This window comes from Leptinotarsa decemlineata, unplaced genomic scaffold (genome assembly GCF_025532065.1).
Source record: "Leptinotarsa decemlineata unplaced genomic scaffold, Ldec_3_MD MMD2_tig00002974_RagTag_RagTag, whole genome shotgun sequence".
Lineage (NCBI taxonomy): Eukaryota > Metazoa > Arthropoda > Insecta > Coleoptera > Chrysomelidae > Leptinotarsa > Leptinotarsa decemlineata.
The window spans coordinates 8,129,387-8,147,015 of record NW_027412578.1 but is presented as its reverse complement, the minus strand read 5'-3'; the positions used below and the strand labels follow the sequence as shown (position 1 = coordinate 8,147,015).

General features: G+C 34.5%; 1 protein-coding gene across 1 annotated transcript in view; it reads left to right on the top strand.

The window, feature by feature from the left end:
- The window catches only part of LOC111507303 (uncharacterized), a 53,100-nt gene that overhangs the window by 3,169 nt on the left and 32,302 nt on the right, over positions 1-17,629 (top strand). Inside the window, exons 2-6 of the mRNA XM_074177238.1 lie at positions 2,437-2,580; positions 10,010-10,141; positions 11,371-11,524; positions 13,965-14,150; positions 16,957-17,156. Of these exons, the coding sequence (XP_074033339.1) occupies positions 2,437-2,580; positions 10,010-10,141; positions 11,371-11,524; positions 13,965-14,150; positions 16,957-17,156 (816 nt within the window). The remainder of the gene's footprint in view (positions 1-2,436; positions 2,581-10,009; positions 10,142-11,370; positions 11,525-13,964; positions 14,151-16,956; positions 17,157-17,629) is intronic.

Below are 17,629 nucleotides of genomic sequence, written 5' to 3'. Positions count from 1 at the left end.
TTGTTGTGATGCACTGTTTGGAACCTTTGGTGTTGAAATGAATATTACTGGAATTTTTTCCCAACACCAAATCGTTATTTTCAACACCTCGACACGTGTTTCGATCTCCAAGTGATCATCTTCAAAAAGGAAGATCAAAACTAGAAACTAATGCGAGCTAACCCTATTTATGCTATAAAGGTAACCCATTCAGGTAAACCATCCAGGCGTACCAACCATACAGGTATACCAAGCTAAATTAATTTTACAATTTTGTCTTATCTATTATTTTACAATAATATATAAAACAATTTTCAGCTATATAAAAATTAATTTCACTATATTGCCTATCCAATATAGGCAATATTGTGGCAAATTGGGGAAATTGCGAAACTCACGTCTGCCGATATTATTCTTGATAACAGCAATTTGGCTACAAAAGCAGCAATGACATTTTTTGTTTTAATCAAATTCAAGTCGTCACCTTGAAGTTGAAGATTGACATCATTAAATAATTTATAGAGGTCTGTCAAGTACGCAATATCATTCTTTGAAGTGATGAGGTTGTCGTGCAATTATTTATCTATGTTTTCCAAGAATTCTATTACAGAGTCAAATAGATTATTAAATCGAGCCAGAGAGTTATTTCTTGATAACCAACGCATTTCTGTATGAAATATCAATCGGTTGAAATCTTCATCATTAGCAACACATAGCTGATAAGATAATTTTTCATCAAAAGAGCTGTTTCGAATTTTATTGACTGCTTTGATGATATATTGCAGTGATTGAGATAGTCAGATGCTACGAATGCAATACGCATATATAGAGACGACTCAAAAACCAGAGAAGGTTCAGAATGTGGAGGGTACTCCAAATCACTAAGCCTAAGGAGTAAGGAGGGAATGGAAAAAAATACCAGCGTTGTCCAAATATAACTGGCTGGTATCTCAATCGCCACAGAAGAAATAGCCAGGAAAGGAATTTCTGGCAAAAACATAAAAATCTGCACTGAAAGCAGATAATCCCTATTAGCCTTGAACAGACAACGTGTTACCTCAGGGCTAGTACTAGAGTGCCACCAAAAGTGAGCTAAATTCTCGATAGAGGTGGGTAGAAGATCACGACAGAAGTAAAGGTGATCGCATTGCCGACTCTTTAGCCAAGGAAGCGGCTGGACTAAAAATTTTAGGACCCAGTGGCACCTACGGCCTGATACCTTCAACAATTGCGAAACTAGCCAAATATTACATCCATGCTCAATCCCTGAAGAGATGGGATTGAATCAAAAGATGAAATCTTGCCGTGATCACCCTGGGTGACTCTGAGAAGCTGGCGTCGAAGAAATATCTGGCGATGACCAGGAAACATCTACTCTCAACAGTAGAATTTCTGTCAACTAAGGAAACGCCTCCGTAAGATAGTGCTAGTGGACACACCTTTATGCAGGATGTGGAAACAGGAAGATGAATTTGTCAGGCATGTCTTATGTGAGTGTCCGGAGTTATCGTCAATGAGAGAGTTTGTTCGGCGAGTCTTGGCCTACACCTGCCGATATAAAGAAGATGTCTCCTAGTAACCTTTCTACCTTCCTGAAAAGGATAGGATGGACGATGACCTAGGAGGACAACACCTCGGGAGGATGTACAATGGGTCACATGTGTCTTAAGTGCTGTGGGCCAACACTTATCCGCCTTACTCTACAGAAACAGATGTTGCTTACATGAGTAGTAGGCTTTTCTTTCTGACTTTTATTTGAATTGGGATTCTCGTTTCTCGAACATTTGACAACCTCAATAAGAACCAAACAACTTAAGGCAAACAAAGAGAGACCTGTATGTTCCACAAACTACTCCAGAAACGATTTGCGTGATGACAAGTCATTATTCAATTGTTCTTGGTTACTGCAGTCATAAAAGTAGAAATATTACAACTTGAACACCCGACAACGCCAATATTGATGATTTCCGATCTACACATAACAGATTGAATCAGGGGATGAGGAGAGTGTTTACCGGTTGGTGGGAGCAGTAAGCACCCTGAGTATATCTCTGAAATACAGAGACTCACTTCTCAAGCCGCAAATTGGTGTTGGTTACCTACCTGACCAAGGACGGTCGCAATTAGACTGCAGATCAGGCCCTCACACCAGGTCGTGCGAACTCTCTCATGGGCCGTCAACCTTGGAATATTCTTCACAAGGAAATTTCAGGTCCGTACCTGCCCCGACGGAGATGATATCGATCAGGTTTTCAACTTCTGGTAGATTCCCACTCTTTTCAGCTCACCTGAGAGATTATTTAACAAATTAAGTTTTGAATCTACCGGACTTGTTTCAATTTCATTGACTCACCCAGTATAAATTTTGGATCGAATGGATTTATTTGATTGAAAAATCCTACAATTGCTTTTTCCTCCCTGTGCACGAGAAGACTTATTTTTACAACTACATTTCAGGTATTTCCCGACGATACAATTGTAACTTTACCGAATGGAAGAATCCAGGGAATCGTGGACAAAACATTTAGACATGGGAAGACATTCTATGGATTCTTGGGAATTCCATTTGCCGCTCCACCTGTTGGAAACTTGAGGTTTAAAGTAAGTGGAAAATGTGTTCCGGCAAAGTTACGGTTTACAAGCAACTCTTGTTGACGTTCAGAGCTGGATATTTCGAATAATGGCAACATTTTTATTATGTCCAGTCGTCCAGATTGAAAGGGATAGTCGATTGAGTAGACTGCAGTTTGCATCTGACATATATCATCATACAGTGTGTCCAATTTAGATTTGAATTTTCACACAGCTGTAATTGAGATAACTCGTTTTGTGAAATACTTGTATTATAGTTATGAAAACAAAAATCTCTCAAATTTTTTATAATATCAATTGAACATTTACCTATCTAGGAACAACTCATAAGACTGGAGAGAAATGCAATTTTTATCTGACTCATCATTCAAAGTACTTTCAAGATCTGTCCTAATTACCAATTTCCTCGTTACAAACTAAATTCAGTAAAGAGAAACAATTGACATATCTGATCGCTGACCAATAATCTGAAATTTTAACATCTATTGATTTGCAAACATTCCAAAAGGTTGAGTTTGAAACGTTACTTTTGCAAATGCAATACGTCATAATTATGATTGACCTCGATTCCCTCTATCAAAAAATGTTTCGCAAATGTTGAATTGGTCTATACATCTGGAAAACTACCTCAATGATCTTTCATTTTTTTAAAGAAAGTTTTTCCGGTTTGTCCAATATAAAATTTTGGAACCACAAGTCAACTTGTATACTTCCGATCTATCAGAGACTGAAGTTTTACCTTCATTGTTTTCAATTAATTCACTCACTCACATTATGATTCGTAGGCTTAGTCCAATTTTTCGTTAAAAATAACGAGCGATATTATTAGCAGGATCACCACAGTTAGTTGGAGTAATACGATGTTTGGTTGATGTTTGGAAAATCAGTTCTCTTTGAGAATTGCTTTCTGAAAGTGGAATATGAGCACACAAACTTTTGGTAATTGCAGGTCTGCAGATCTGTGCGATTCATAAAATGTATACAGGTTCACCTGAAGTTATTCGAAATTACATTCCATTCATCTATTTTATAGTGCTTTAGCTTTCAACATCACAATCGAATGTATTGCTACACTGAAACGAATAGTTTTTGAATATTTTTGTGCACTCTCACTGAGTCAGATTTGACTAAATCTGTTTATCCTGATGATGCTTAATTGAGTACCGAAACACACATCGATAGAATGAGTATTAGTCCTGGTGTTGAGAAGTTGTCTCCATTAGAAAGAAAGAAAGAAATTTATTCATTCATGGACCAACTACATGGTATCGAACATGTCAACTTATACTTATAAATATGTAAACAAACAAACATGTAAATATACATTCAATACATATAAACATAGGACCGTAAAATACAGATATATATACATATATGTATAAATAAAAATGTAAAAACGTATAGATGTACAAGTGTAAAAATGTAAAATTAAAATATAAAAGAATAACATTATTCACACACAGATATCCACAAAAAACTCAATCAGCGAAATACTCTTGTAATGTATAATAAGATTTAGCCAATAAGAAATCTTTCAGTGATTTTTTTATTTCGATAATATTACAGGCCTTCATTAGATTAGGGAGTTTATTATATATTTTATAAGTTGACGATTTTTCAAATGTGGATGTTCTGTGAGTCATTGTTATTAAATTTGAAGCATTTCTAGTGCAATATTGATGGTGATAATTGTTTTTTATTAGCTCATTTTAATGCTTTTTGATGTGTAAGCAACTTTTATAAATATAAATGCAGCAAACTGTCGTAATCTTTAGATTATAGAAGATGTTCTTTCTTCAATAGAAGTGTTCACAATTGATTATAGAGTTTATATAATTGATCAAAATATGAATCATCTAGACTTAGTTTCTTCTTGTAGAGAATATATATGTATAACAAATTTTGGTGAAGTTTCAATTGTGCTGGACTCAATATAATTGTAAAAACGAATATCCCCAGAAAGTCCATATTTGGTGGAGGTTTTTAGGGAACCAAATATTTACAATTTTCATAATTCGATGGAAAAGTTTGAAATACTTTTTGATGTTCATATTTGTAGTGTATATGCGCTGAAAAGGAAAAATGGTCTCTATAATGTCTCTATAATATACCCATCATCGATTTTCATCATCAGTCTGAATCATGTTCATGAAACAAGGCCTGAAAGTTTTTTTTCGAAAAATCCCGTTACTTCACATAAAATTGATGTTTTTATTCCAGAATGGACTCAAATTGTCTTTTTTGAGTAGTCGTTTCATAATCAGAAAGATCTGGTGAATATAATTAATATATCATTAGAATTCATTTAATTTTTTTTGAACGATACTCAATACAATGTTATCTGAAAATCAACAATATATTCAGTATTGTTTGTATTCAAATTTTTTTGATAGAATGAGAGATAACAAAGTAATTAGTTATCAGTTGATCACTGAATTGGACAACGTTCATAATGTATCCACAAATATTTCCTTTCATTTATATATAGGATGAATTGAGAAAAAAATTGACACACTTCATTAATTGAAAATACTCCCTATTTGCATGTTTTACGGTATATTATGGTCTATTCATCATTTATTTCAACTGGAATTTGTCTCGATGGAGAAGTTGGTATTTTTGCCTTCTATTCAGTCTGAATTAAGGAAGGAATATAGCGGCACCACAACTTTGCTGCATATCTTTCTGTCAACTTCGGAGAGAATATTGCTTAGGAATTACATCAGTTGAAAAAGTCGAAGATTTGCAAAAGACAAATCATTTCTGAAATCACTTTCCCTACAATATGGAGTCCCACAAGGCTCGAAATTGAAAATAATATAAATTACACTGTATTCATCGAAATTTATGAATAGTTTAATCGAATGCAAGGTATACTTCTATGAGGACAACACTCAAGTCAATTACAGTTCAAATAACTATTTTGTGTAGTCCGTAACATGACAATGTTTATATCGCAACGGCCAGAAATTCAACATCTTATTATTTTGACCTGAAATGAAATGATTTGGCGGATTAGTGAAAGGATTAGTGATGAGTGGCTAAAGGTGGTGAAACAAGTTTAAAATGAAGGTGTTTACGGTCTGATATTTCTCAATACTGAATAGTTGATGAACTCATATCGCCAACTTGTTGTTCGAGTGTGTGATCGCACATATTAGTATTGAAAATACCCTTTTATGCATTATTGCATGTATAGCTAACAACTGAACGCTGAATTCTACGATATATTCTATGATCATAATTGGAGAAACCTTCAGCCAACCTTCCCCTCATGTCATACAACCTCACTTCTCATATTCAAAATTACCCTATTTGTAAATTAGGTCACACAAAAATTGGCAAAAATCTCTATCAAATTATTTTTTTCATTTCCCAAATATAACACGCCAATATCTCGAACAAAATCATAGATTTCCGTTTCCAAACACCAATTCCAAAATCGCAGCCCCATCATCATCTCCAATTTCGTTTCATCTCCAAGATTTCATGGTGGTGTTGAGGCTTAGGACAACCCAGGTTAACGCCTACGGCCTGGGTTCTATTCTCACACCAATCCAATTATAGGTAGCGTCGAACATGTTCTGTAGTTTGGCTGACTGCATTTGAAGCCATGTGAATCATTCTGATTAACTGGCTGACAGTCTGCTAAACCCGTCTGAATTTCCGCTATGGCATCACGTGACAATTTGTCGCATCCTGATTGGCTGGCTATGAATCATGTGATAAACTTGGCGCATCCTGATTGGCTAGGCGACGCATTAAAATTAATTAACGGCGTTAGGTGATATTTTTCAGGATTATTATTATTATTGAACAAATCATTTGTTTCATCTCCTCTTTTCATGCCAATACTGTTTATAGTCTAGTTGGTTAGCGGAAAACAGATATGAACAGATTTTCAGCTTAACCAGCCTCGAACTGCATATGGAATAGAGGAGATTTTTGCAGGAGGCAAAATCCATAATGGGTGTTAGGTTTGGAGGAGTTTTGAATCCACTGTCATTTGAATGTGAATGTTCAAGAAAACTTCAGAAGGCTCCAAGAATCCTTATACTTACTAGTGATTCATTTCAGGTTCCTCTTTTCAGGTTTCTCAGTTCGTAGATCATTGACTATCATTCTATATTTCTGTTAGATTCGATTCTTTGATTTTTTATAATTTTCGTTTGCACTATATACAGTGTCACACATAAAGTCCGCATCAAATGGGATTTTTTTTGTTCATCTCTTCAAGCAACTTTTGATATCTCCACTAGGTTGTGCTTTAAAAATGATGCCTAATGACATGCATATGACCGATCAAGTGATTTTTCTTCCCTGTCAAATTTGACATTTTTTCCAAAAAATGTTCAGAAAAGCAGTTATTGCTCGAAATTTCGAAAATCGGTAAATAGAAAAGATGATTGATTGTTTTTTCATTTTTTACTCATATACCAATTTTCAGCTCTCTAGTACAAATTTAGTTTTTTTACAGTTTTTCGAAAATTTGACATTTGCCGATTTCTCAAATTTAGCCAAACCTCAACAAAGTTAGTGCTTTATGCCTAACTTATCTTTCCAACGCATTTTTATTACAAATTGCAATTCTAAATACAACTTATTTCGCAAAAATTTAAAACACCAGAAAAAATTATGCCAAAAATGATGCAAAGTTGATACAGTTTTTAAAAACAGATGAATATTTCACTTTATTTCTACTTTTTGCGAAATAGCTTGATACATAAGCATAATTAAAAAAACAATATCAATGAAAAGTCAATAATTTATTTTTTACTGCACTTTTCAAACAGTTAAACTTTGATTTACTAATTACGAAAAATTACAACGCAATTAAACTAAGGAAAGGAATTATACGAAAGTAATTTCACATTTACTTAATATCTTTTATGAGGTATGAATGAACAAAATTACTTCAGAAATCAATTTAGGTTTTGTTGCCTAGAAAACTAAACCGTAAAAAATTCTAACAAACGTCTGTTAAAATAAAGTTATAATTTAAATTAAGAACACTAAATCAAATCGAAACATATGCCTAAACCATGTAAATACCAATAGAAATACAAAATAAAAAGTCACATTTCGATGTGCCTTCCAACACGTTCAATGCAATCAATTGTCCTTTTTAAAACATCTTTAACTGCATTCTTTATACTACGGAGTTTCGTGCTTACAACACATTCTCGAATAACTGCCTCTGAATGGTTTATATCTCGAAAAGGTCTTTGCTTATACACCTTTTGTTTCAAGTAACCCCACAAGAAGAAATCTAGTGGGGTTATATCAGGAAATCTAGGCGGCCAAAAGTGTTCCATATTGCGACTGATTACTTTGCCCTAGAATATTTCCAAAAGACGCTCTTTAACCACCCTTGGAATATGAATAGGTGCACCATCACACTGATACCACACAACATTTCTTACTTGAAGGGGCATATTATCCAAAACTTCAGATAGTTCGGTATTCACAAAGTGTAGGTAGTCCGCAGAATTTAAATTATGTCTAAAAAAGTATGGCCCTATAATTTGACCGTTTAATATGCCACACCATACATTTGTCTTAAACGAATATTGATCTCGACATTCGATTACGAAATGTGGGTTTTTTTTGCCCACCACCTGCAGTTTTGCGAGCTCACAACGCCATTTGAGGAGAAGGTCGCTTCATCTGTCCATAAAATTTGATAAGGAAAATGATAATTTTCTTCTTTTTCCCCTTGAAACCAAAAAGAAAAATACAAGCGCATATCGAAGTCCCTTTCTTTTAATGTATTGATAAATTTCGGTTTATAAGGCATAAATTTATTTTTGTGTGAAATACGTCGTACACTCTCTTGGTTAACATCTGTTCTATCTGCAATATCTTGAATAATTGTTTTTTAATGTTCTACGACATTCAAACATATTTCAAATTTCATGTCTGGAAGGCTGATGTGCTTTTCTAAAATTACTCTCAACCGAGCCAGTAGATTCAAACTTAGCTATTATCCTACTAACTGTTGACTGATGAATATTTCTTGCAGGATGTCTGGCATTGAAAATATCAGCTACTTTTCGGTGACCGGTATTCTCGCCGCATATTAAAACGATTTCAATTTTCTCTTGAATATTCAGCATTTTCAACAACTCACTAGACAACGAATAAACTATTTTAAATCTAAAACTGATAAACACTATTTTGAGTTATTCAACAAATGTCATATGACAATAAAATATTTTGCTTATTCAGTTCAGTTCAATTGTTTCCACAGTACCATTAGTTTAATTTCGTTGTAATTTTTCGTAATTAGTAAATCAAAGTTTAACTGTTTGAAAAGTGCAGTAGAGAATAAATTATTGACTTTTCATTGATATTGTTTTTTAATCATGCTTATGTATCAAGCTATTTTGCAAAAAGTAGAAATAAAGTGAAATATTTATCTGTTTTTAAAAACTGTATCAACTTTTTGTATCATCATTTTTGGCATAATTTTTTCTGGTGTTTTAAAGTTTTGCGAAATAAGTTGTATTTAGAATTGCAATTGGTAATAAAGATGCGTTGGAAAGATAAGTTAGGCATGAAGCGCTAACTTTGTTGAGGTTTAGCTAAATTTGAGAAAGCGGCAAATGTCAAATTTTCGAAAAACTGTAAAAAAACTAAATTTGTACTAGAGAGCTAAAAATTGGTATATGGGTGAAAAATGAAAAAACAATTATCCTTTTTCTTTACCGATTTTCGAAGTTTCGAGCAATAACTGCTTTTCTGAACATTTTTTGGAAAAAATGTCAAATTGGACAGGGAAGAAAAATCACTTGATCGGTCATATGCATGTCATTTGGCATCATTTTCAAAGCACAACCTAATGGAGATATCAGAAGTTGCTTGAAGAGATGAACAAAAAAAATCCCATTTGATGCGGACTTTATGTGTGACACTGTATAAGCTCATAGATAGCTTCAGCAGTTGGGTGGAAAAATCATTTGGTGGATTGATTCATTCAAAAACTGAACTGAACTTAGTCCATTACTTATACAAAATTATTTGATAATGGTAAGTTATCTAAAATTTCTGAAGTGATATAAACATAATCATTATTATTATTATTTTTTCTTTCAGTGATACCGAAATCAATTTCGCGGCCAAACAGATTCTTATGAATAAAGTCTTCTACTCGCTTAACGAGTTTTTTTTCATTCTGAAGCTGTGGATTTGTATGGTTTGACCGGTGTTGCGAATATTCAACTATGATGTATAATCTCTTTCAATGTAGAATATTTTGTGTAGTCATGAATTTGTTATGTGTAGGAAAATGAATGAAAAATGAAATATTCATGAGACTGAAAATAATCAATAATGCATTTGGTTGATTTGTTGGAAATAGTTCCTCGCAGTTAGATGTTTCGAATATTGCGAAATCTCAAATAAAACTCAAACCAGATTCATAAAAATCATTTCGCAGCCACCTCAACCCGTCAGGAATTGGACTGGGGTTCTACAAACAAAAAAGCTGACGAAAACCTGCTACCAGGTGCAGAAACCGGCCTCAACTGAAAGTGAAGATTGTTTATACCTAGATGTTTTCACTCCAGTGGTGAGTATTATTGGGAGTATTGTTGCAGAACTTTGAGCAATTCGCTGATACCGAATTCAATGTATTCTTTATTTTCATATACTATATTCTAAGGAGGCATTGTGAACCCCAGTTTTTATATTTTCCATCATATCTGCTGTACCCTATTTCTCTTGATTTTCCTTTTCCTTCATTTTGAATAGCCATCGCGGACTCTTTCGTATACTTAGAGGGTGTTTCTTAACTACGGTAAGAAATTTCAGACAGTGATTCGTTAGGTCAATTAAAAAAAATGTTGATGAACATAATATGTCCGGAGTCGTTTCTTTTCTGAGATATAGGGCATTGAAGTTGAAAAAAAAAAGTATTTATGAAATATCATAAATATCATTACACCGATTTGGTTGAAATTTGCTATAGTTATTTGAAGTAATACGTCGCTTATTCAGCCCTAACTAATTTGATGTTATTAGGTCCAGTGGAGTCTGAGTGGCACCACAGCCTCTAAATTTATATTTATGGGGTCGTCTGAAAGCTCTCGAATAATTGACAATTGTAATGTCATAAGGAATACTCCAGGTATTTTTAATCGTCAGACAATCAACGACAAATAGATTGCAGTCGTGTATTTTATCAGAAGATGGACATTTTCTCATTCACATTAATGTCGGAATCTTTCATGATTTTCTTTTGGTTTTAATTTTATATTGTCAATGGATAGTTTGTAGAAGTGATTTTTTTCTCGAAAACGGAAAAATTAAAAATTACAAAAAAACTCAATATTACTGGCTGTATTGGCTAATGATTGCAATCTAATTCGGGATTGATTAGCGCCTCATCACTTCGAATGATTGTAGATAATTTCAATGGAATTGGTATAAGGATATTCATGATATTTTGGAAATATCATTTTTTCATAATTCAACGCTATGTATTTCAGAAACGGAGAAACTCTAGACATATGTTCATAGGAACTTTTGTTCTTCAAGTTGGATAGCATTTTCCCCCCTGTATTTCGCTATTTCTGTGAAATAAATATTATTATTATTATTATCATTATAGTTTAAATAATTCGAGAATTCATCAATAAATCTCTTTGATGTGACCTAATCTGGAATAAATTTCTTTCCTTCTTCACAAAAAAAAAAAATCAAAACCAGCTGAAAATTCAAAAGTTATCCAATTTGTTAACATTCAAAGTGTCTCTTTTTCATGCACCTGATTGTAGTTTTTTTTTACCTTTCTTACAGAAACCTGGCAGTTCCGCTCAGTTACCTGTTATGGTTGACATTTACGGAGGTGCTTTTATCCATGGAGGAGCCATAATGGGGGATTTGAAGCCACAAAATTTTCTTGAGAAAGATATCGTTGTAGTTTCTTTCAACTACAGAATTGGACCATTCGGTGAATTTCAAATATATCTCCATTCACTTGTTCATTGATTATATTCTGTTGTAGTTTCACTACAATTTGTTTTGAAGAAATATGAAAGCAATTTCATAACGAAGGCTTGTTATAACTCACGTGATACAGAACACGAGTAGTTTAAAAAAACATTGAAAAAGTAACACATTAATCACAATTATAAAATCATTGATGATGATGGTCTCCACTGTACTTTTCTTTCAACACCAGAAAGAGAGAAACTGGTCTTCCACTCAGACCCTTACTACAAACTGAACTTGAAACTAAAATATACTTACTGACTAGTACCAGTAAACAAGAAGACGAGAGAAAAGCATGAGAAAAAAAAGATAAAAGAGAGAGAGAGGATAGGAACCCGTTTTATAATTCATTTTTACTTGTGAGGGCAGGGATTCCTTTGTGTCATGAAACTGCTAGGTTGCATGACAACGCAGTGAGATTTTTTTTTTTTGCTCTGAGTTGGGAGATATTTTCAATCATTTTTCATTTTTATAGTTCACGCAAACATACAGTCATGTATTTTTTCAAAGAGATACACGACCTACTGTAGTCGATTCACTTGTACGTATTCATGTAACCAGCAATATTATATGAAAAACTACATTTGAAAATTTCCTTTCTATATCGAGGAATAATGATAGAAAAGTTTATCGAGTATTTCTATCATGTATGTCTTTTCTATATATGACTTTATCATGGAAATAGTTGGGTTGCTTGTATTTCAGAAGTTTGTAGAAGTAGCAAAGAATATGTAGTGTACGCCTGTTGGACATATTGAGCCATTCAATTTCTTTAATTTTATGGGGAATTCTCTGCCTGCTTTTTATGCCAAAAATACGTCTCAAACAGCAGTTCTGGATTTTCTGAATACGCTGACTATCCAAGCCATCTAAACATGGCCCATATAAAATATCACATGTGGTAGTTACAGTGCTGCAGACCCTCATGAAATGTTGCAGTAAATAAGGTGAACAGAAATGGATCCAAAATACTACCCTGAGGAACACCGCATGATACATGAGCAAAATTAAAATTTTTATCATTCAGAGTAACACGTTGAAGTCTATTTGATAAATATGAAGTAATAAATTCGAAAGCATTTTGGTCAAACTTTCAGTAGTGAAGTTTAGATAGGAGAATTCTGTGGTATATCGAATCAAATGCTTTCGAAAAGTCCAGTGGGATGAGTACAGTTGCTTTATTTTCATCAATACCTTTGATAATGTCATCCGTTATATTTGCATTGCACTCACATAACTGTGACGAGGTCTGAACCCCGATTGCTTTCGAGGTAGAATTTTCGACTGTTCAACAGAGATTCGTATTTGTATTTCCATAATTTTTTCTAGAACTTTGGACAGAGTAGGAAGAATACTTTTTCATCTGAGGTGATTGAACTCTTTTGGTTGGTTTACCTTCGGCAAGGCAACTATGTTGGCCATTTTCCAGGCAGAGAGAAAAATAAGACATTAAAATATATTCATTTATTATGTGTTATATATGGAATTATAGTAGGGCAGCAAAAATGTAAAAATGTGATATAGACTCGATCAGTAGGTACCAATAGCTTCAGAATTGATATTGTGAATCACATTCGAAACCGTTGTTCCGCTAATATGTTCGAACAAGAAATAGCCATTGATGCCATTTTTCAAGTTTTCAGAATAGAAATCAATGAAATTTTCATTAGGTTTCAATATGTTTTTTGAAATATTCGTAAAATGATTATTCAGTTAGTTAACGTCACTGAGATGCTTTGGTATTTCCCTATTTTTATTTTTGTAGATGTTTAGTGATATGTACGTTCGAGTTGAAAGAAAACTATTCATTTCCCGAATAAGGTTCATTCATCAAGGAATATTTCTCATACAGATACACACTTGGAATAATATTATAATGACCTTTCAGACCAGTTTGTCAAAAAACAACTCCTCGATCTTTTTGTAAACGCATAAAAACAAAATATAAAATATATCAAACCAAAAACAGTGGCGTATCCTATTCAATAATACATTATATTTAGTTTCTTAAGTTCATTCCATTTTGATCTAATACTGAACAGAGTTATTTTGAACCGTCATAGGTTTCATCAGTAATGCTAGGTTGAAACACGTATGTCAGGCTTAACTCAGTGAGAAAATCTATAAAATCTCTTCTTACGAGTCTTTCCAAAGCAAAACTGCCATGTTGAAACATGACTTCGCAACTGAGTAGTTTAGAGATAATCGTTTTTCTTATGTATCAGTTAATTGATCTCCTTTCTGGTGATGAAAATACCATCAGTAACTCACTTCAGTCTGGTTGTGTCCAATGTACACTGTTTCTGCGTTATACTTATACTAGAAGCGCTTCAGGTTGAATTATCATTTTCAAACTGAATTCAATGACTGCCAATTTTTATGTGAATAGTCTCTTTCAGGTTTTCTGTCAACTGGAGACACGGTTATAGCTGGCAATATGGGCCTCAAAGATCAACAGTTTGCTCTCAAGTGGGTTCATGACAATATTCATTTATTTGGAGGTGATTCAGCGAAAGTAACTATCATGGGACAGAGTGCTGGTGGAGCATCTGTCACATATCAACTTCTGAGCCGTGGTTCAGCAGGTGAGCTCCTTTTATAGAAAACAAGTTCCATAAAAGTGGTTACTAGGCCATAGTGATGATGAAGTGCCTGTCATCATACTTAAAAAGTGTTTTGCAGCTTTTTCGCCTTCAGCTTATTCCCAAAAAAGGCTAAAAAATATTCAAAATAACTATAGACCAGTTGCTTTGCTATCAGTGATATCAAAAATCATAGAGGAAGCCGTAAACCACCATATCTTCTAATATTTGGAAGGCTCAAACATCTCGAGTGATCGTCAATATGACTTTCGGAAACGAAGATCAACAGGCTTTATTCTATCGTATGTTACTCATATTTGAAATAACGCAATCGAGAAACATGGAGAGTCAAGAAGTGTAGCTCTCGATATTTCCAAGGCCTTCAACCGTGTATGGCATGATGATTTGCTGGCCAAACTTCGAAGTTATGGCTTATCGCATCATTTTTGTGTATGGCTCTTCAGCTTCTTGAAATAACGTTCCCTGCAATTGGCCGTCGACGGTTATCTTTCGAATATTATTACCATTAACGCTGGCGTTCCCCAGGGATCTATATTGTCTTCAGACCTCTTTTCATTGTATATCAATGACTTGGAAGAAACCAAGAATTCAATATATTTCTCTGCTGACGACAGACGTCATTCTCTTTGGATACCAGGACATCGGCGGCGGATGCACATCTCCACCGGCAGCAAGAGGTTGCATATCTCAATGGGGATCTAGAAGTAATTTCGAATTGGAGTGGAAATAACCAGGTTCAATTCAATGCCACAAAATCCCAGGCACCGGTTTCCTCCAAGAAGATAAATGTCTCCAAACCGGATATTATAATGTCAGGTTAGACAATTCCACTCTCTGCTTTGATAAGTTTGTTGGGGGTTAAAATGGACTCCAATACGTCTTGGCACGATCATGTCGCTGGAATTGCAAAAGCCAAAAGATACTTGCACGCACTATCGAACCACCATCCTAGCCAAAAGAAAGCCACTCTTTTGGAGTGGAGATAACTCCTAACACTCCGTGTTAGGTAAAAGTTAGGTTAAAAGGTCAGACCTTGTTAATCCTTAGCTCGCACCAGTTTCGACTTCTGAGGGTTGTCGTTCGTAGGGGTGCGACAGCTGGTTAACGGAAAAACATATTTTAAACAGATTTAAACTCTTACGGAAAGAGCTCGGAGAATATGTGAACCAGAACATCTGGAGAGGGAACTGAAATATCTGGAAGTGACCTTGAGATCGAATGGGTACAGTGCCTCCGAGACCAGAAGAGCCATGAGACCGAAGGGCAACACGGTTCAGAAAGCGAAAAAGGATCAGATGGTTGCACGCGCATATCTACCGTTTGTCCCTAGGGTCACGGATAGAATTGGAAAACTATTGGGCAAACACGACATCGAAACAGTCTTCAAACCCACGAGTAAGATACAACAAAGCCTCAGGTCGGCTAAAGACAAAAGAGACCCATTATCAGCAGCAGGGGTCTTTCGCATTCCGTGCACTTGTGGGAAGGTATATATCGGAACCACCAAACGATCCATGGGAACAAGACTGAAAGAGCATAAAAAGAACTGCAGACTAGGCCAAACAGACAAGTCAGCTGTGGCAGAACACGCACTGAGTGAAGGAGACCACAGAATTTTGTTTGAAAATCCAGAACTAATTGCCCCCAACCAGGGATACCATAGCCGACTGGTACAGAAAAGAAGAAGCGGTGAACCTCAATCAAATATGGAACCCCATTTCAAGGAATTCGAGAATAACGAACAGGACAACAGGCAGCAAGATTGTTAATGTTCCAGGTTCAAGTGCAGGTACGAATACAGGTACAAATGCAGGTACAAATACAGGTACAAATACAACTGATTACCTGACAAGGCATAAATACGCTTTACGAAGCGTAAAAGGTAGTCATCGGACAGCAAGCCATGATGGTTAAACCTATGAAGAAGCTAGCCACTCGCGCCAGCGAAACGTCAGGAAAAAATTCCAAAAATCCACGGCTTCCAAGCTCGAAAAGCAATGACACTGAAAACTTCAGCAGTGAAAGTCTAAACCATTTTGTCAAAAGCCGCTTTTCAAAAATTTGGAACACTGCTCTGAACCAAAAAACAGCCATTAGCCTGATTGGAGACAAGAACATCACATGCAACATGATAGTCTGGACCATTGAAGAAATGTTGGAGATTTGCCCCTCTTCTATACTTTCACGGAAAGTGAAAGGAACATATCATATGCGACGGACTATGGCTGCTCATCGTTTTGAGGTTCAACTCAGTACACGTCGAACTTCACTGTTCAAGAACTCTTTCATTTGGAGAATTGCGACAATCTCCAGCGATTCAAATCCAATGTGAATCGCTACTTTCGTACAGGCACCGCTATTATAGCGCCTTAAGAATTTTTCTGTAGTGCTTGTGTTGTACCCTTGAAGAAAACAGTATCTTTCGTCGAATTGATGTCCGTCGTATGAAAGATAGTTTTTTGAGATTTCACTGGCATTTTTTCTGCATAAGTTCAGGATGCGTTGTTTTTTTGCGGATGATAAACATAAAAACGTTTTCTAATATCCAGCATTGTGTAAACACAACATAACCTGGATCATATTTATATCTCAGAAATTATGTACAAAATATGATGGAAATTTTGAGTATGGTGAATAACGTCATGAAAATAATCAAATCAATATATTCATGTCCTTCACCTACGTCAACTCTTTTCACTTTGTTTATATAAGACATAATCCTGCAATGCGAAAAACCGTAGAAATTATCTGAAGAATTGAAACCACGACCTAGCACTATAATTTTCAGGTCTCTTCAGAGCGGCAATTGCTCAGAGTTCTTCAGCACTATGTAGCTATGCTCATCAACGTAATCCTGCTGATACAGCTTATGGACTCGCTGCTGCCATTGATCCAAATTTTACAAGAGAACAGTCGACAGAAGAACTTCTTGAGTTTTTATTGAAAGTAAACTCTTCAGCCATCGCGGCAACTGGTAATAAATATCATGTGAGTGTAAATTGCATATTTCTACTTCGTTGAAGCTAGTATTTCTGTTGTTTGTGCCGAGAAATTCCTGACTATAAATATGTAGTGAACGTCTTACAGAAAATAAAACTGTGAATTTGATAGCTAACATTTCAGTTCTGAATGAGGTGCACAGTTTTTTATTAATTTTTTTCAGAATCATACAAAATAAAAACCGGATATAATATAAAAAAAAATAAAATAATATATTATAATATAATATAATATAATATAATATAATATAATATAATATAATATAATATAATATAATATAATATAATATAATATAATATAATATAATATAATATAATATAATATAATATAATATAATATATTATAATATAATATAATATAATATAATATTCTATGGTGATAATGATGGCAAATATCTTTTTTTTTTTTAATATTGAAATTCTTACAAATATTACTAATATCTGTATTGTCTTCAGTATTGT